The following is a 21153-nucleotide window of genomic DNA, read 5'->3' as shown; positions in this document are numbered from 1 at the left end:
CCTGTGACAGCGGTCTCACCTGGGTCTCGGGGATGATGGGACTGTCCTCTGGGGAGGTCTTGTACAGAGTGGAGAGGGGCGTAGCCAGGATGAGGGGGTTCGGCCTGATCAGGCCAGTAAGGTAGCAGCTGGGGATGTCGTTCTCTTCCCGCTTCATCACCACTGTGTCCATCACGTGGAAAACATTCCAGGGCAGCCACACTGTGCGGTGCAGCGTGGGGAACGGGGCGCGCTCGTAACTCAGCGTCAAAGAAGCACCGCCGTTGGCCAAGAGGTCAAACCTTAACACAGCATCATGAAATTGAAAACAGTCAGTTTGGATTAACTGTGTTAGTCACAATAAATAGATTGTATTCCAGTTTATTATAACTTGACTTTTATATTCATAGTTTTTTTTTAAATATCAAACAGGTGTTAGCCCGGAGGGATTCTTGCGTTTGGTCATGTGTGTGTACATATGTGCATGTATGAGTGTGTGTATCTCTCTGTCCACAGCTAATACTACTGGACCAATCAGCCTAATATTTTGTGTGTACATTTATGACTATACTCAAGAATCTTTCATTATTGCGGTGATTCACAACTGTTGAAAATCCTATTTTATTGACTATTTCATTGACTATTTCATACCTTCGAGTCCTGACTCCTCACTCTTCTTAAAAGCTGTAAGCTTTCCACAGTAACACTTGTATTCCTAAAAAAAAACCTGTTGTGTCTCACAAACTGACATCTATGGAAAAGTTTTGTCTCATTTTGAACAGGAGCATCTGCAGATTAATGCCATACCCAATATGTTATGATCCACTAAAGTTAGGCACAATGCAAGATAAATGAATTTACCGTTTTTGATAACGTCATTGCCATCTTGACTGTTAAGAAGCTGGGAGGGACAATGCTACGGAACGCAGCTGCGCCGTGTTCTGGCTGCCACGGCTATGACTCGCTTTTGTCCCTACCGCTGCATGGCGTCATTACCACACCAGGAGTGTTTCAAAAGCAGAGCGTTTTGTCTGCCCAATTTTGTTGACTTGTAGATTTTACTGATCTGGTCATGTTCCCTTGATATCTGTGCTTCTACTGTAAGTACATAAGTAGGGTTAAAATGAGTTAAATGGTGCCTTATTTGTCTTTTTAATTGTGTTTATCATTTCCTACTTTGTTGTGCTGTAACTCACAAAGTTAATACTATTAAAAGTCCAATTATGAACAACATACATCAAAGATTTGTGGCTGTGTTTTAGTTATTAAAATACATTTATCCTCATAATTATGTCGTATCTGTATTTCACATACAGCGCCCGTTAGCAGAAGAAATCGATTTGCACTGTGCAATGCACTGCAGCTCCGTGAAAAATAGATGGGGTGTTTTTTCTGCGTGGACAGTTGCATGGACCCGAGCTTATACGGAATCGTGATGAGGAAATTTTGGATCTTTTATACCTGGCGTATGGGTCAGGCATTAGCTTCTGGGATGCTTTAGAAACATGACGCAGCATGTCTGCTGGAATTACAAGAATGATTATTAGAATAGATGTGATCAGTTTGGGTGGCTAGTTGGTGGTAATCTGCACTCTACTGAGCGCACTTTTATAGGGACAAGTCTCTTACTGGTTATGATGTCATGCTCATAAAGTAAGTGCTGAGATCTTTTAACACCGAGTCAATTATTTGAGATGATCTAAACCACAAGACTTAAAATAAAGACAAGGTCAAAGTCCAACCCGGAAGTGATGGGCGCACATTTGAATCTTGTTTTTACTGCTCATGTTTGTCGCTCCTTAAGACTTCTTTTTAAAAATGTCACAATGTTATTACTGATAGGAACGATGCATTAAATTTTTAAAATAAGCCCCAAGTTATAACACACTGGAATTTCCCTTTAAGTGCAAAATAGCAAAGGAAATATTTATTTGATTCATCCATCTTCAATGGAAGAGAGAACTTTTTCTTATCGAGAGTATTCCCTCTGTGCAGCCTCCATATTTTATTATCATTCACTGAATCTAATTTATGACTTTTTGTTTAACCAGGCATGGTGTGAGAAGACACTTTATGGTTGAATTTGGTTTGGAGTCTTGAGTCTTGGGACTTTTGGTCGGTCTGGTTTTAATTAGTACGACATTACTCAGGGAAAAGTTACTGGTTTGGAAATGAAGGGCGAGTCTTTGAAGTGCTGCTCTATATATTCTGCGAGCTCCACTACCCAGGGGGTAAAGCATCTGTGTGGTGACATTGCATGCATTCACTTGCACAAAGACACACACACTCACAGATTTAAATGCTTATGCACGTCTCTCGTGCACGCACCCACACCCAGAATGCCACACACACACACAGAGCGCGGACACACACGCCAACAGCCAAGCTGTGCAGCTGACCTAAAACAGCTTCCTTCTCAAGCTCTCTCCACTTTGGGCAGTGGGGAGCTCACAGCTGCAAGAGGCCAGGCTTTGATGCTGCCCCCCCCTTCTTAACACACTGAGCGGATCTGTTGGCTAACCAAGTGTGATTATCCCCAACCATTTATCACGCTCCTTGTCAGAAGAGTTACAGGGCGGAATATCTGAAGAAATCAGCTAATCCTCAGCTATCTGGGGACCCAAGGATTGTGCTTCATAACAACAGCTGTACAGTTCTGTGCCACTCATAAGCCTTTTATTCCATACTGGCATCACATAAACACGGCTCCTATCCTCTGAATTTGAACGATGGCTCCAGTCCACTATCTCTGACGACCATCTGCAAAATAGAAGCTCCTACCTGAGGTGAACCCTTCCTGTAAAATATGAGACATACGTTCGTCTTGTATGTGTTTGCACTCCCATTATTAAGAACCCGTCTGCGGTAACAGCAGGAGAAGGTCAGACAGTAATCCCATGTTTTACTACACCGCGGGCAGATTGATTCTACCCTTGCTGATTCAATGCATTTTAAACAGCCTGGTTCAAAATGGCCTCCACCATTGTGACATTTGCATGAGGAATTGTTCTAGGGCACAATGTGCTGCTGTTTCAATTTGTTTTGAGCGCTTTTTGGATAACTGCCAGGACGACTCTGCCGCTGCTGGACAGCTTTTTCTGCATTTTTCCATACTGGTCCGGGGACAGCAGTCTATGCCACAAATAAATTGTTGCAAGGTCAACGTCTGAACCTAAGGGCTTAGCTTGAGTGCTCATGTTTATTTGGACATGTAAATCAGTGTTGATAAATGGAGATGGATCGCTGCGTGTCCCTGTATGCTGCACCTACTGATGCAGTGTCTCCCTTACATGCCGTCTTGCCGTGTGATGGTGTAGCCGTACTCCGGGTAGTGCAGAAAAGACACGTTGACTCCAATCAGCGGCGTCCCGTCTCCCGTGAGGACCTGACCCCGGATGACTGACGCCAGGCTGTGTGGGCAAACAAACACAGAAAGGGCTGAGTAAACAAACAAAGCCAGCCGGCGTCAACACGCGGCCACGGCATCAATGCTGCAAAACAACTGCCATCCCTTTGCCAGCGGCACCAGCAGGGAGGTATGATTTACTGACCGAACACACACATGTCAGTGGTTGTTATTCATGAAAATGCCACCTTACAGAGCACCTCTCTGTCTCTGTTTACTGCCTTAAAAGCCCATAATTCACTGGGATGAGGTTCTGCAGACAAGGGGGACTGTCGAGATTTTGCAGCATCTTGCACATATATTGCAGCATTTATATTCCACAAGCACACAGAAATGGATTTGTATCACACTTAAGCCCTACTTTTATTTAAAACATTATTAGTTTGGGACAAGATGTGACACGCAAAGCCAGGTACAGCTCCTGGGGCACAATTCAATTTGAGAGGCCAGCACAGAAAACAGTGGGCATCACAGTTAAATTATCAGGCTGCGAAGTAATGTCAACTAAGGGACTGTTTGTTACTTATGAGGAGGGAGGGAGTGGTGCAAAACGTGAGACACATGTTGAATCATATTTAAAACACTGGGGAGGGACTCGTGGATTTTATTTTGGCTTAGAGGAGGGACATGCAACTTTAAATCGTTGTATTTTATATTTATTTTGAATACCCTCTGAAGCCCAAATGATGGGTTTAAGGCATTTTGTTAGTTTTTAAAACCAGGATTTTATTTTCCATTTTTAATTTTCAAACATCCAAGGGTAAGTTTTTAAAATCTAATCACATCTGCTGTGCCCCTGTTGCACATGTCGCATATAATGTAATGCCACCTGTGTGCGTGCTGTAATGTATGTGCATGCTAGATGTGTGACGTGTAGGCTTATTGTGTTTTGTAGGTTTTGTTTGGTAGGACCAGTGACCGATGGCTGTCATGCACCCATATTCTGCTGACACCCACATTTAGTATGAATATAAAAAACATATGGTTATAATGGTGGAGGAAGGGTCATACATTTTCCCCCAGTCACTCAGGGAGACTCAAGGAAAAAGTCACACCCCAGCCAGCCCCCTCCTCTGATAAGTAAAGTACAGTCCCTTAGTAAATGAAGTGTACAATATACCCATCAGATGGCATTTCAAATGAGATTCACAAGTGAAACACCCACATTATCATTATCACTCTGACCTCGCCAAATTAAGAATTTCCCTGAATTGTATTTTCAAGTGATCCGAGCATGCTTATTCTCACAAATACATTTGCTTCCCAAAAAGAGCCTCTTGTCAGTGTCATACCCAAGTCGTGTGCTCGCGAGCGTTGATAAATGTCTGTGGTGATACTTGTGATGAAAGATAATATATCAACAAGAATTGTGTTAGAACGAGCTCTTCAACTCGGTTACAGATACCCTCTTGATGTGAGAAGTTGCAAAGGCTCAATAGCTGACGTGTCAAGAGGCACTTTATAGGAATTCAGCAAAACAAAATGCAACGCTGGAGGCAAACTGTCACAAAGAAAGAAAAAAGACATGAAACGGGGTTCGGAAGAAAGAAATGCTACAAATACAAAAGAATCGCCACAGCATTTTAGAGAATCATAGCGTGGTTAAGAAAATTAAACAATTATAATAAAAGAAATACAAAATGTTTCATTGCGGAAAGTCAGAATGTGAAGGTTTTTGCAGATTTGAAGTCTAAAGAAGCAAAACATGTCCCCTTTTCAAAAAAATGAACACAGGAAAGAGGCTTTTTGAACAAAGATCCTGTTTTCCACCAGTATTTTTAAATACATTTACACCTGGTGGCTGCTTTAAATAACCCAACTCCCACTGCTGGCCAAAGAGCAGTGCCACCAGAGCAGGTGGGGGAGGGTTAAATGCTTCACTTAAGGGCACCTCTATGGTAGTTAGTCTAGCATGGGGGAGCATTACTCATTCACTTTGCTCATCCAGATTTGCCCTGCTGGCAAATGGATTCGCTTCTGGTCAAAAGGCTCTCCACCTCAGCATCCCCTCCCTTGCTTTCTCCTAAAAAACTGTATTTTCTTTGGCATTTTTTGCTTCATAAATCACAGAAACGGAAGCTTCATACATGATTAAAGCCTCAGATATCCTCTGCGATTATTCAAGATGACTGCGGGGCCTTCAGGTAAAACTTGCCTAACGCTGCTTCTCGTTCGTGTATCCTTAAGTGTGAAGTAATTTGTAAAGTCAGTCCTCTGTTTGAAGGTAAGATGGGGAGACAATGCGATATTTTTCCATCAACATTTAATCATTCCCTACTTCTCAACCATAGAGCAGAATTTTAAAACTGTTCCCTCTGCATTTGTCACTGGTGGGCAAAAGATGTCTCATTTTGCCACTTTATCTCCGGGTCATTACGTATATGAGACGGGGATGATCAACAGCTTTAGCCTCTCTTATTTCCCTCCCGCTCCGCGCCTGGCACAACCATCTCCCATCCTTTATTTACCGGCTCGGGGAACAAGGCCACTTAAGAGCCCCGGCGAAGGTTCACTCTTTCTTCCCTGTGTCTCTATTAATCTTTTGAGAGCATGCTACAAGAGCCGAACCTCCCAAACAAACGCCGAGTCACACCACCTGCTGAAACCCCAGAAATGAATCATATAATTCATGCATTCTTATCTGTCATTGTCTCACGCCGGCTGTAGAAAAACACCATCTGAAAACCCAATGGGAGACTTGTGTGGGGACATGTGATACGGCTGGGGGACTAGTGTGGGGAGAAAAAACACTAAACCACAACACATGTTTTATTCTCTGTGCTATACGAGGGACAAGTTTACTGCCGAGTTCTGAAACCTGACCGCATGCTGAAATATGCTCCCTTTCTCTTGGTTTTCACAATGGCTTCTTAAAAAAAAAAAAAAAAAAAAAAAATCGGAGGAGACGAGTGACCTCTAACTGTTTCCCATTTCTGTACCGTAAGACATCAGATACTCTACAACGAGGCAGAACAGTCACTGCTGCTGCTGGAAGTCTTGATGCTGTTCTGGCTTTGTTCCAGTGCTTCAGAGACTTTTTTATAATGTATACTCTGCAAAGGCTGTCAATAAATTATTCACCTATAACCTAAAATGAATGTCTGAAAAATATGGGTCTCCAAACAAACTCTGCCGCAACTACATCCCACTTCATTATCTGACTCGTTAATAAAAAAGATTTCATGTATGCAGTGTTTGTGCTCGTAGGATACAGTAAAATAAGGTAATTAATTTTGCTGAATGTATGCATGTTTGCAGAGCCTCAAAAATGCACGGTGTTTTTGACTGCTAAACTAACTTCTACAAGGAGATAAAAAGGCAAATGAGTATTTTGAGCAAGAGAGCTAATGCCACTGCCAGACATGAAATCGACAGTAAGCTGAAGACAATGAGGATGAGGATTACTGAGAACCCGGCTGGGAGAAGAGAGGGGGGGACTGCCTCATTCTATATTTTCAGTAAAGCATGCTATTTACATAAGGATTACTTTAAACTATTGGAAGAAATATTCCCAAAGCCTTCTGCACACAGTTGGCAATCATTTTCCTCTCCATCAGTCACAAAACAAACTCCACTCGTGATTCTGAACAGATGTGGGAGTGCACTGAGGTTTGGGTGAAAAATATAACTCTGTCTCCTCAGTTTGCACATTGACGTCATCCAGGAGTCTATTCATTGGCTGACACATTCTCTTCCTTTATATCAAACTTTTTTAATCAATGCTTTTACCTTGGATAAGCATCTTAAAACGTCTACTTAATTCTCACATAAAGATGAAGAAAATGTGAAGTCACATTTCAAAGGTGTCACGATGAATAAAAAAGCCAGCCCCAACACTAGAAGGTCACAGGTCCATTAATGTTGGTGTGTCTTTGAGAGACATAAAACTTCGTCTGCTCTGTGGATAGATACCATAGTTAGTCAATCTAGATGCATTTGAAGAGGAATATTAACAAAACTTTTTTTGAAAGAGTTGATGGAAACAAGACTAAGAGTCTACAGCCACGCGAGCAGCTATGCCAATGTCTACTATATACACAATCTTAGTTTGGTGTGTTAGCATGCTAACGTCTACGAACTGGCACCGAATACAAATCGGTGTGGATGAAAATGACGTTATTTTTTGCAAGTTTTCATAAAGTTACTGGACTAATTAAATGTTGACTTGACGATGGAGCAAGATGGAAAGTTAAAGGTACAGTATGTAACTTGGTACCAAATATGACAAAAGACATTATATCCTGACAGAATCACTTGAACAACCAATCAGAGCCGAGGAGTCTCTAAAATAGCTGTCAATCATGTCAGTCACTGCTGGTGAACTACAGTCAAACAGTGAAACTAGGCAGCGCTTATCTGAATGAATATGAACCAAGATTCTGTTACTGCATTGCCTATTTCTCTTCTCAAATGTTTTCAGAAACACCTTAATGTACTGTCTCGCTGTAAAATGAGAAGTTTGTTCCAGCCGGTGGCCTGTGCTTCGTTTTGGCTCGACAGTTTACAACAAGGCGTGCAGTTCACAAACCTTCTTATTCTACAGCTACACAGTGCACTAAAATATGTTTCTGAAAACATTTGTAACAAGAAATATGAAATAAAGAATATCAACAGTTAACCATTAATCGGTGAGAATATTTTTTTGACCAGCTACACATCATTCTATAGGTTAGTGTTGCTCCTCTTCAGTTTATTGCACTGCACTCCACCTGGGTTGGGTGGTAGCTCGGGGTGCTGCTCATTCATTCATTACTACTGGTAATGCCTTCACAACCCAACAGTGTTGCTGTGGAAACACTGTGCCCACCCTGTGGTCTCCCTCCAGGTTGCCCCAGGTGAGTAAGTGGCTCAATCTAGAGATGCAAACCCCCTTTAACATTGTAAGCTCTGTTTTCACTGTTAGTATGATTTGCCATAATGGCGTGGTTACTGGTGCTAACATCGTTAACAATGTTAAAGGGGTTTTGTGGCTCAAAATGAAGTCGCTTCCTCACCGGGGCGACCTGGAGGGAGACTGGAGGGTGATGGCAGGCTGGTGTAACTAAGGTTATTTACTGAATGAGCAGCATGTCAAGCTAGCTCTGACCCTAGCTAGATTGAGTGCAGTGCATAGTGTCCAAAGCTAACATTGGCTAACCAGTGGAGACCGGAGGGTGGGCACTATGTTTCTGCATGCTAATGCAGCTAGCTATTTTCTGTCAGCAAAGCCAACAGGAAATAAAATAAACGGCAACACATTTATGATGCAAAACATTAAAATTTCACCACCTTCTTATGGACAGCACTTTGAAATGCGACGCTAAAGCTCACTGAGTCAGTTGAGCGCCGGACTAAAAAGGAAGGCCTCTTGTATTTCACGTCATTTTGCTTTTTTTTCTAACATATTTAACATTTAGTTACCAGTTAATGGGTGTGGGGCTATCAAAGGGAAAATTAACCAAAGCTGGCATTCCTATAGGCAAAGCAGTAACAGAATATTGATCCAGACTTGATCAGCTCTGCCGAGTCTGACAGCAGTTCATGAACACTGACTGACATGATTGACAGCTGCTCTCTCTGAAAATGACCCGTGATTGGTCAAAGTCTTCCCTCACAGGCTAGATCTTCTTAAATCTTAAAACAGAGCCAACCAGAGCTGCACAAGTCTAGTGTTCTCTCAGACCACTGAAATTACAATAAGTTTATTATGGGATTTTTGCCTGATGACACCAAAATTAAACTGCCGACTTGAGCTTGCAAATTTCCCCCCAGGGACAAATGAAGTGTTTTAATAGAATCATATTTTGTAGCAATTGATTAAATTGTCAGAATATTTCACAAAAACCAAACCTGTGAACGTACTGGTGGCCCTAGAGGAAATTTCAAGGGATCTCCAAAGTTAGAGGGATTTATCCTCTGGGGACCATAAATGACTGTACAAAATTTCATGCAAACCTGTCCCATGGTTGTTAAAATACCCAGCTATCCATCTATCTTCCAAGCATTTATCCATGTTTGATGTTGAAGTGATAAAATGTGGTTTTCTGTTGGAAAAACAGTCTCTGGAAAAAAAGCCATTCCAGCAAGTATCAAAGAGAAGTCTTTTTAAGTGCGCTGGCCTTAGATATTCAAATACACTGTGTGATGGGCGGTGCTGCTGATGATCAAAAAAATTAGGTTTCTGATAAAAGATATACATTAATGTGCAGTGAAAACGGTCTCTTCAGAGAAACGCATGCTGTACTTTCCTTTTCAATTTGGAAAACCACATGGACTCGTTATCTTGGTGTGAGAAACATAATCCTCGTGTTTTCACAGTCATGATGGCTGTTTATAGCAAAGGAACAAGCTCACTCCTGAGATACTTAATTTTGACTGGTGAAAGACATAAATGCTTGTGGCAGCGACACCACTGTAAACACACTTGTCACTGTGACTGCAAAGACAAAGAGATGTGAGATTCCTTGACATTTCCGAGTGGCTTCACAAACACAGGTATCTCCCGACTGGTAATGAGACAGCCAACAGCCAACGTGATACAAATAATTAAAAAGCTGTCAGTAATTCATTAAGCCGCTTACCTGCTGTTGAACGGGTTGTCCCAGGGTATCACATGACTGCCGCTGGGGCCAATCAAGAAGCTGACGCGATCGTAGAAGCCCTTGGATGTGGGCTGGGCAGCTGAACTCTGGCCCTGGCTGGCAATGGCGGCGGGGTCAGGTGAGCCACGACAGTAGGTCTGACCCTGGCAGGCGATTTGAATGCAGCAGTCTGGGTCCATGCAGTCGACGAGCCCATCTGGAAAACAGGAGGGACAGTTGAGACAGGGAGGGGAAAGCTGTGTTGACCTGGATGCATTAGAAAACGTGGGAGCATCTCCGTTATTATGTTGAGCTCTGGTGCACACAGAATGACTTCTGATGTGAACTTAAGTTCATTAAAGCGACAGCAGAGATCCCGAGCTGACATTAAAGTATGAACTGTTTCAAAGTATGTCAAGTCAGATGAAGCTCAAAACTTCTGAGCTTGTTGATCAGCAGTTTATTAGCCACCACGCTCCAGAGTATTGATATATAGTCTCAACTACTCTTTATAACTGATCTACTGTATATTTTAAAGCGTGCTGTTTAACAATCTGCTCTGCTACAACATTTGCATATTCTTTCCAGTGATCTTTTATGTATGATTGATTTGTTTTGTTTGTTTGCACTGTCACCGAGGAGCCACATCAAAGCCAATTTTCTGTCTCACACAATGAGAGAGGCACACTCCAGTTTTTCTGAAGCTAAAAGACTATTTGTACGAGGGCTTTTAATTCTCCCTACCTCCCTCGTTATCCTTGCCATCTGAGCAGAGCGTTTCGGTCGCTACGTCGCATCCCAGCCCTCTCCACCCTGACTGGCAGATGCAGTGCCAGACGTTCTGATCCAGGACGCACCTCCCGTTGTTGTTGCACAGCCCCGGGCAGCCGTCTGTCAACACATCATGTACGTGTCAAACAGGGAAGTAAGTCAGAACAAGGAAATCAGGAGAATGAGAAAGGGAGCAGGAGGAGGAGGAGGGAGGGAGAAGACAAGAGCGAAGGGGGCATTTAGAGTGGACAAGGGGCAGAGGAGGGACAAAGATGATAAAAGACAGCATTGAGTGAACATACAGTACGATACACCTCTGACAGGACTTGGGATGTAGGGGGGAGGGTGTGAGGAGTTACTGTCGTTTCACATGAGTTTCAGGAGCACGTACAGCTACACTGGGAAAGGAAATGTATGGGATAAGAGAGGAGGAAACCTGCTGAGCTGCTTGCTTACAGCTAAAAGACACTGAATGTATGTTGAGTCAAATACTTATGGCATCTGGAAGGTTTTTTGCGATTAAATCAAAGTTTGAATGATTTTTTTATGGGTTCACATGACTTGCATTTTGATAGCATGAATTCTCATGCTGTGGTTTTTGAATCAAAGGCTGACTTGGAGCCAAATTCACAACAATCTGGAAGTTTTTTGTGTTTCTATCGAGCAGAGTGAGTTGCAGAAATCCCATTAAAGAGCCAAAAAAAAAAAAATCAGTGACTGTCTTGGAAGTTCATCGCCTTCGCCTGGAAATAATTTAATGTTAGAAACACTCATGTGAAGTAACGGCAACATCAAAGGGAAAGGGAAGTATATATGTAAATAGGGGAAGAAGTGTAGGAAGGAGAGGGAGGATCTAGAGTCTCTACATTTACAGAAAACAGAGCACTTGCTGCCAGGTCGCATTCCTTCTAGTGGAGGGTGAAGACAGGGAGCCGAAACATGACTAAACCACACCAGTTCTGGGGCGTTTAATCTGGCAGACACAGGGAATTAAGACAGGTGGGGGAGAAGGGACCGTGGAGTCTGTGTGAGACTGTGTTCAGACGGACAGGAGATGAGGAAACATATCGGGCGAGCAGGATCACAGCAGGAACATTATGATCGACTTGGACATAGAACAGGTGTATATACGCCGTGCTAGGAAAGACAGAGAGCAGGGAGGGATTGTTTGTGACAATCTCCCTTGGGGGGGTAGTGGTTCAATTTACCTTTATATCCTATCTTGACTGCTCCTATTACACAACCGAGGAAAGGGAAACATTTGGAAAAGAAAATTACTTATCTCTGTGGTGGCAAAGAGCTAAGACTGACAAACACATTTACTTATAGTAACTTACAGGGAGCACAGAAAGTGGTTGCTGGCATAAAGCTGATGTACCTGCCAACTTGCTTGAAAATGTTTGGAAAAGCAGCTTTGCAGGTAGTTTTTCCCGAAGATTATAGTTGGCTTCGCAACGTTTTAGTCACTGCTCTAATTTCAATCTTTCAACTGTGTATGTAAATCATAGTCGTTATGGTGATTGAGCTGAATAGTTAACACTAAGCATGAGTGACAGGATATGACTGGAAAGCTGTGAGCTCACCCATTTTTTTTTTAAATAACAGAGTTCACTTCTTTTTTTTTTTTTACAACATAAAGGTGTTCTGGATAAAAAAAAATCCTGTACGAAAAGTATGATTCTCAAGCAAAGTGAAAAGTGTTTTTACCTGATACTCTGGAATCCAGGGCTATACATGTAAGCCAAGAGGGAGTTGGATAGAGATAGACAGGTAGGCAGACAGGCATACAGACATAAAATAGAAGAGAGAACGGATATAAGTAGGAGTTAGGCAAAGAAATGCAAATAGAAAAAACAAGTAGAAAATTGGTTTGAGAGAGGGAGACAAAAGACACAGAAGCTGCAGATTTAGAGGGGAAGATTTGTAGTTTAGCTGCAGTAAGGAAGGAAAATACAGTATTTGACAAACATAGTGTGGATGTTAATTAAAGCAGTGAGTGATACATCAGAGTTATAGATGCTTGCATGGTCAAAATCAATATGTTTTTCTGTAAAAGCGTCTCAGATGGTGGTTGTATTCCTGTCCATAGGAAGCAACATACTGTAAATAAACCCTGCATCTTAAGCTTAGTAAAATATTCATTGTTAACACTCTCCATCTGTTTTGCTTTGCCAAAGAAAGACAGGCTAACACGAAAGAAAGAAAGAAAGAAAGAAAGAAAGAAAGAAAGAAAGAAAGAAAGAAACAAACAAACAAACAAAGAAAGAACACACAGTTTCTCTTGATACGTGGTTGTTAAAACACTCTTTGTTTTCAGACTAGATGAGGCAGTTTCATCTGGGCCTGCTTCAAAACACTTTACTGTCTGCTTGTCAGGAGGTACGCAGTCTCACCCCAGTCTATTATGAACGCATCATGAAGCAGCATGCTAAACTTTTTTTTTTCCCCTTTCAATGTTGCCGTCATCTCCACTTCGCTGATTTCAACAACTGCACGGCAATGGGCCAGCAGTACACTAAGACGAATCAAAATACACCTCAGTGGTAAACTGCAGTGCTGAGAAAGCGGTGACAATGGGTTAAGCCTTGCATATAAAACAGGATCTAGATGCTGGTGACAAAAGAATGGCCGAGGAAGTCCTCTATTCAAGCTCTGTCCATGTAATGTGATTAAAAGGCGCTTTGTGCAAATGGCAGTTATTCAGGGGTTTGAAAGACAAAATAAGCTCCCGGTTCTCCAAGAAAAGGTAACGCGCTGCCTATTCATCCCCGCTGCATCCAAAGCAAGGAGTTACTTTCCTGACGGGAGCCTTAAACAGGAGGAAAGAAAGAGAAAATGGATGGTGCACAATTGGCCCTGAGGAGGGAAAGATTAGTAAGATCAGGAATGCGACCCCTCCAACAACTCCCTCACTCGCAATCTCCTCCCCTCCAGAGATGGATCTGCGCTGCGGACCTGGGATTGCTGATGAGAGAACTTGTAAATACATAATTAGGGTTCAATAGTCTGGAGTGCCAGATCTTTGTTTCACAGGGAATATGTCGTCATTGAGAGGTTGGAGATGACACTTGGGGGAATGCTGTTTGACGCGGCGTGTCAGGGTTTAACTACAGGACCTTTGACAGGGGGTAAGGTGTCGAGGAAGTTGGAGTTAAAGGTCAATAGGAAGTGACATCTCAGAACTCATTATCCTCATTAATGCCAGGTGAAGCACTGCCATTTCAGAAAAATGATATTCCAAAGAGGCCCTACCCGTGGCTTTTCAGCTCCCTACATACCTGCCCTTGACTCGCTAATACAGGAGCATCACTTCAGCAGTCTAAAAGGTGGAATATCTAAATGGATGATGGAAAATTGCAAAGTTGATGCGAGGTGTTGCAAAAAAAGAGAGATTTTGAACAGGAAAGTGAAGAATAGCTGGCCAAAAGCAATGATGTATCACATTTTCACATTTCTTTTTTAGTAGGAGAGATGGTTAACAGTTTAATTTTAGCTCTGCAACATTTTTGATCCATTATCAGTCGTTGCGGTTACATGGGTAATATTTCTGTCATTATTTCTTGTGATTAGTGATCCAACTTCGCTGTTTACATGGACGATAAATAAAGTGAAATGATAAATGTGTGTTAATAGCACAAAGCAGAACAATCAGAACCTTTCCGACTTGCGCAAAGTGCTTCCTCCCGCTGTGAAGCATCTAATCTGCTGAAAATATAACAGAAGAAAAAAGGTTGTCTTCCAAACTTATTGAGAAAATTCCTTCAATACATAAAGATGGAGATGTAGATGGAGAAGGAGTGATTCTGCCTGTTAATACTATTTAGGAGAAAGTAACACGAACCCAGGCAATTTTCTGTAGCTACAAATTATGTCCCCTAAAAAGTCTCACATGCAGGCTACTGATGGTGTCCAGCAACTTCATATTGCAGCCTCTAACAGCAACATTACATAAGGCTTCTGTTTCAAAGCAAAGAGCACTCACATAAGAGTTTAGCACTGGCAGAGCACACATTTTTTTTTTTAATTTATGGACGATTCTCAAAATCAGCAGATGAAGGCTTGTAGAAACAGCTGTTGTGGCATGTCGGCTTGTGTGTGGTACTCTGCGTCACCTAATGTTAACCCCATGTGGGACAAGAGGGAAGAGAGAAACGATAGGACAAAGGGTTCACATGGTTATCAGGTGCTAACATTTTCCTATTAAACCTATTTTCAAAGGTTTACACTACCCCTCTCAATCCAATTGAAAATTACTTAAAGGTCGGATCGTACCAGCCTCTTGTGACTGAGGTGGTTACATGAGGCATTTTTATTCAGATTTGGCTATCATTCTGATTATTAGTGGAACATTAGTCTCCATTTGAACACAACTAATGAAAATTTGCCATGACTGAATATGTGTTTGACTACTCAGTCCATTCAAACCTCCACAGTGTTTGGTGTTAGGTTGCTTTGGCTAAGAAGAGCTTGCTGTGAAACATGTGTTGATGCTTCCAGGACGCCGCAACTGGCATGTGCTTGCAAAAAAACATGAAAAAACCCAACAGTTATTACGTTTAGTAACAATCACCATGGCTAATAAAGTTAAAAAAAAAATAGCAATGCCACCATATTAGTACACTCCATTACTGGTGAAAGTCCTGGAATCAAAATATTCAAGTACAAAATGATCACAAGCAATGTATACTAAAAGTACAGTATGTCTTCTGACATCTGGTGGAGCAGGAATATTAAGTAATATCAAATGAAAATACCAGATACCTCAAAACTGTATTTAAGTGCAGTACTTGAGTAAATGTTCTCAGTTACTTTACAACAATGGGTACATTTACACGCACAACAATATTCTACTATTATTTACAAATGTGACAATATCCCAGATTTGTAAACATTTGCTGTCATGTAAACAGCACATTCTGTTCAACACATTTGGAATAAGCATCTCAATTTGGTCTTTTTTAATTGCAGTTTGCATCACATGGCATCTTTCCTGTTTCCTGTCAGCTCTGTGCGTTGTCATGGATATTTTGTACACAAACCAACTGACTTACAGTTTTTAGGGCTGGGATGGAGATGCATGCCTAAAAGAAAAGCCCACTGCTCGGGGGGAGAAACTCACCGACTTTAAAACAATATGAAAGATTTGGATATCAACGGGTTCTTCGATATGCGCAAATATTATAATGCCAACCATTTCAAGAAGGTGGTTGAAGGAATCAAAGAGAGAGGCTGTGTTTGTACAGTCGAAGAACTCCACCACCAGTGGAAAACTTTGAAAAAATCCTGGCACAACAGGCAGCCGTGCCACTTATCCATATTTTAACATAATAAACGACATGTTAGGGCCAGTTAATCCAAGTATGCTGGGCTGCATGTAAACAGGAATATTAGTGGAATATTCATTTTCACAGCCATGTAACCATTGAATGAGAACACTGTCTTTTTTGGAATAAGGGCAAAAACAGGGACATTTTATGCATGTAAATGTAGTAACTGACTTTGATAGACAAACATTCAGAAAAAAACAGAACAATCCAAGGTCGGAGATGTTCGATTCACTGATCTCTGGAAATTGGAACACAGCAGTTTATTTGTAAGCAGTAAAAAATATCACCATAAAGCACTTGTCACTAGTTTCGCATGCAAAGGTACTTGGTTGGAGTAGGTAAGCAGCAACAGAAGTGTGTCATGATCTGTGCCTTTCCAACAAATGCTCGAAACTGCACTGAAAACACTGACATTCACACTCCAAAGTTGCCCTTTTAAGCCTGTCCATAAACGAATTTCCTCTGTAGTTCGTGCCCTCCTGTCAAGTTTGTGTAGGTGTACGGTGTTGCATGTGTCACAGTGGCTCACCGATGGTGCAGTGTTCACCCGTCCAGCCCTGATGGCAGTCACACTTGCCCTCTCGGCAGACTCCGTGGTCGATGCAGCGTGGGTGACAGTCCCTCTGTTCACATTCCGGTCCTGTCCAGCCTTCCTCGCAGTGACACACACCACTGATGCACGAGCCGTGGGGACCACAGTCCACCACGCACACCTCTGTTGCAGAAGAAAAAGCGACAGAGTCATGTAGCTTTTGTTCTGTGAAAAGGCCCTGTTTTTGTCTGCACTGGTGTATTTTTGTATTCTGTGTAGATGCATCTGCCACCACTGGAAAACACTGTTTGGTGAACAGTGTGGACTCCATCGGTTAAAGTGGGGCAATAAGTTTAACTGTAAACAAGGCACATTTTCAGCACTTTTCCTGAAAAATGTGTTACAGAAAATCCTGAAAATGTAAAGGCAAAGCAAACAAAAACAGAAGCTGCAATGTCTGCAGAGGACTGCAGAGACTTTAAATTACTGCCATCTCTTAAAGCAAAATTTAAGAAGCATTATTTCACATGGGAAAAAATCAGGACTTTACTGCTTTCTATTGCTTTATGGACACCAGTAAAAAATGTGTGTAAAGCAGGACACGCAGTTGACATACGACATGTCAGGGCATTGAAACACAATCAGCTTTTATTTGGCTGCCACCGTGCCAAAATACACAATGAATAGTTGAGAATGAGAAAAGAAAGAGGATAAATCTTCTGCCAAAAAAAGTATGAAATTCTTGATTTATAGCATTATTACTTTTATGGGTTCCGGCAATAATAAAGTCTGTCAAATTCTCAGTGCTTGACATTTAATTTGTAAACCACCACAGCAACACAGTCCCATCAGCTCGCATTAAAACCAATTCAAATGTAATGAGTGCATGTTAGAATACACTTTAAAGAGATAAAACTCTATGCAGAAGAGCAGAAAGAAACTCTGTGTGTGTGTCTTTATGATCTGATTCAGTTTACGTGTATTTTATGTTAAAACTGCTCAGCAACAAATTCTGAAGGACTTCAATTAGCTTATCAACAAACGCTTCCAATCAGTGCAACCACCACTTTTTTTCCATCTGAAATTACATCAAAGCCTATCACACAATATATAAGTATTGCTCTGAATAATCACAGTGGAATAATAGATTTATTTCCATGCCTATGCAAGAGCAACACAGGTTATTTTTGTAATTGTTCTTCCTGCAGCCAATTTAACTCATCTTTATCAAAGCCTGCAGTAATTTCATAGGTCACTTTACTCCCCCATGCAGTGCAGACACCCTGAAATAAAATGAAGATGCTCAAAAAGTCTTAAGTCAGAGCACAAGAACAGTAAAGCACAGCAATTACTTTGTGCATCTAAACACTTCCAAAACAACCACTTTGCAGGTTTTACATATTCTGGAGGCTGATTTGCATGGAGTCTTGGCAGACTGAGGCGAGGGTTAGGGATTTAAGCAGGTTCTTATGTCTGGACTCGGAGAGATGTTAGATCAACATGATTTCTTCAAGTACGGAGCATCGGAAACAGCAGAGCATCTGCTATGAATCCGTGTTATCTTCAGAGAAGTAGAATTCAAATGATTGAATCCACGGGTGGTAAGCAAATCAGTCTGTACCAGGCTAAAGCTAACGCTCAACAAGCTGTGGCTGCTGTTGTGAGAGAATAAGAAATGTTCATTTACTGGAACCAAGAGCTTCTATCAAAGCTTTTTGAACACAAGAGCCGTAAAGCTTTCCGTTGCGACAACAGCCGTCAGTGTGCTAGAGGAAAGTAGCTCAAGTATGTCCTCAAATTCTAAGTTACTAGATGCTCCAGGAAATTTATATAGCCCCATAACGGAAAAGTTTGTGACTTTTTAAAAACTTGGTATTGCCTTCAGGAAAAGCAAGTAAGCCAAGAGACATAATTCTGCTGCCCAAAATGTAGCAAGCCAGGGATAAAATATGTACTCATTTTGTTCATGTATTTTTATTATTTTTTTAAGCTAATCTACCCCCACTGCTTTCCACACACTCCCCTTTACTGAGGCTCTTTTAGCAGTCCGTTTCCAGCTCTCTCAATAGAGTTTTTCTTCGATTGAGAGACCTTGGATGGTTCTGATTAAGTCGGGTCGACACTGTAGAATATTAAGCATGCCTCTGGAGGGGAGTCATTTGATTCCAAAGGGATACCTCCTTCCCATAGAATCTATGCAATCAATTTTTCATTAGTCCAAAAGTGTTTATCTGCCTTTAACATGCCCCTGACTCAAGCTGGATAGGGGTTGTGGGCGGTCGATCCATGCTTCTCGCTTGTTAATTAAAGTTTATTTAATTGAAGAAGAACCGCAGCATTAATTAAGAAGGAATTCTCCACCCGCCCAGGTGGGTAAACCGTAACTTTTGGACCGCACCGGCTCAGTCAGTTCTAGTATTGACAAGCCTGAGATATCTTGCTGAGTGAGAGGATTGTGCCTGGAATTTTGAAAGCTTTAACAGAATAACAAATTACCTCTCTTTAAAAGAAGAAAATACAGCGAGACACAAAAGAAAGAAAGAAAGAAAGAAAAAACTCCTCGTTCTCCAAAACAATCATTCTTTCTTTCTGGTCTCTGACCAAACAGGCTGCATGCTGCTTTAAAATGTCTACAGAAGCATCTATCATCTCAAACACACCACCCAGCCTCCATATGATTTAATTTTCAATTGAATTTCAGCCAGGAGAAATACATTCGACAGCCTTTTACACTGACAGAAACAAACGGCAACTTCTGCTTTTAATTGTTCGACTCAGCGCGGCCACTGTGTCTGTTTCTGGGTTCAACACACAGAGAATGAGTCTATTCTGAAATGGGAAACGGAGCATAAATCACGTGCACCTCATGCGCAGATAACAGATGGGAGGGGCCAGCCTTTGAACTAACATGTCACCTACCTGTGTCGAAAGCCAAACCCTCCGAATACAAAGCCGGTAACAAATGAAGAAGCTCTGCTGCGAGCAGATGGGAATACACAATTGTCTCCTCTCCCCTAAAAAACCCAAAGCTGCTATAAAACACACTGGCAAAGGTTCTGAACAAATCTATAAGTCTTTCTGAAAACAACGCAGGTTTGTGTTGAATTTCAAACAGAACATATGCTGGGTCACAGGAGAGTTAACGTGTGGAGTCAAAGCTTTGTTGTCAACATATGCTCTGTTTCAAAATCAGCACGTCCTACAAGTGTTGATTACCAAACTTAAAGGGTGTGATCGCACCCACAGTTTGATTTATTTAGTCCAAAACATAATGAAGCAGATTTATTTTGGTTCAAACTACCAAACTGAAAGAAAATCAAAGTGACTATCACAGGGATTCACATGTTGCTTGATAATGAATATCAGTTCTTGTGACACTTTTTTTTTTTTTTTAAACTTCTCTTGTGAATATACTGCAGTAAAGAATACTAAATATGAGCAGAAGTCTAGACCGAGCTTCTCTCTATCTTTTCTTTCGTTACACAACACTTTCCAAGCATGATTGACTCCTGGCTATCGGATGTCAACATCTGTCTCCTCATACCTGTGAAGGCCTTTGTCGCTGGTTTGTTATCTGTGGGTCCAGATTTCTTTCTTTCTCCTGCCTGCACCAAAACTGAGACATTTGAGGCATTTCAGTGTTTGTTGCTGTTTTTGTTCTCGCATGGATTCATGAATCAAGTTGCCTTAAAAATACAGAGTTGGTATCAAAGCTACAGTTGGTAACTTTCAAAACAACAACTTCTGTTGAAACTGTCACTACATCCACACAGAAGTACATGAGACAGATAATCTGTGAATAAAATCAGGTCACTCTTTCCTCTTACAGTTCTTTTAATGGCATTTACTAGAATCTACTGCGGCTGAAGGAAAACAACCAATCAGAGTCGAGGTCTCTAGCACAGCTTCCCTTCAGTTGTGGTTATTACAGAATTGGTCTTAAATTTCTTTGCAAGTGGCATTTAAAAAAGTTTTAAATCTAGCTTGCCTTAAGCTGTAAGAACCCTGTACTGCGTTGTTTATTTCTCACCTCAGGTATGTTCAGAATAATATTTTAGTGTACTGTTTAGCTGTCTGGCAGCATGGGTGCAGTGCTTAGCATTGTCACCTCACAGCAAGAGGATTCCTGATTAAAAACCTGGGGTGTGGAGTTTGCATGTTCTCCCCAGCATGGGTTTTCTCTGGGTGCTCCAGCTTCCTCCCACAGTACAAAGACATGCAGGTTAATCGGTGACTCTAAATTGTCCGTAGGTGTGAATGGTTGTCTGTCTGTATGTGTCAGCCCTGTGATAGTCTGGCGACCTGTCCAGAGAGAATCCCGCCTCTCACCCAGTGTCAGCTGGGATAGGCTCCAGCACACCAGTGACCCATAACAGGATACGCAGTTAGGGAAATTGAATGAATAAACGTTTAGCTGTAAAATCAGAAAGTTTGTCAGAGCCAAAATAAAACACTCCCCTCATTTCTCATCTTATAGCTAAACGGTACTCTAATATGTGTTTCTGAAAACATGTGAGGCAAGAAATAGGAAATGCAGCAACAGAATCTTGATTCATATTTGATCAGTGCTGCGTAGTT

General features: G+C 41.6%; 1 protein-coding gene across 4 annotated transcripts in view; it reads right to left on the bottom strand.

Moving 5' to 3' along the window:
* si:dkey-237h12.3 (teneurin-3) overlaps positions 1-21153 on the bottom strand; it is a 191238-nt gene that overhangs the window by 44844 nt on the left and 125241 nt on the right. For 3 of the 4 annotated variants that reach the window (XM_049585086.1, XM_049585087.1, XM_049585089.1), the window contains 7 exons: positions 16573-16758; positions 12424-12444; positions 11925-11948; positions 10690-10836; positions 9946-10162; positions 3270-3389; positions 20-281 (listed from right to left, as the gene is read on the bottom strand). In XM_049585086.1, the coding sequence (XP_049441043.1) occupies positions 20-281; positions 3270-3389; positions 9946-10162; positions 10690-10836; positions 11925-11948; positions 12424-12444; positions 16573-16758 (977 nt within the window). The remainder of the gene's footprint in view (positions 1-19; positions 282-3269; positions 3390-9945; positions 10163-10689; positions 10837-11924; positions 11949-12423; positions 12445-16572; positions 16759-21153) is intronic. The other variant, XM_049585088.1, reaches the window with a different exon arrangement.

This window comes from Epinephelus fuscoguttatus, linkage group LG9, assembly GCF_011397635.1.
Source record: "Epinephelus fuscoguttatus linkage group LG9, E.fuscoguttatus.final_Chr_v1".
In the NCBI taxonomy this organism is placed as follows: Eukaryota; Metazoa; Chordata; class Actinopteri; order Perciformes; family Serranidae; genus Epinephelus; species Epinephelus fuscoguttatus.
The sequence above is the reverse complement of the archived record's forward strand: the minus strand, read 5'-3'. Positions and strand labels throughout refer to the sequence as shown.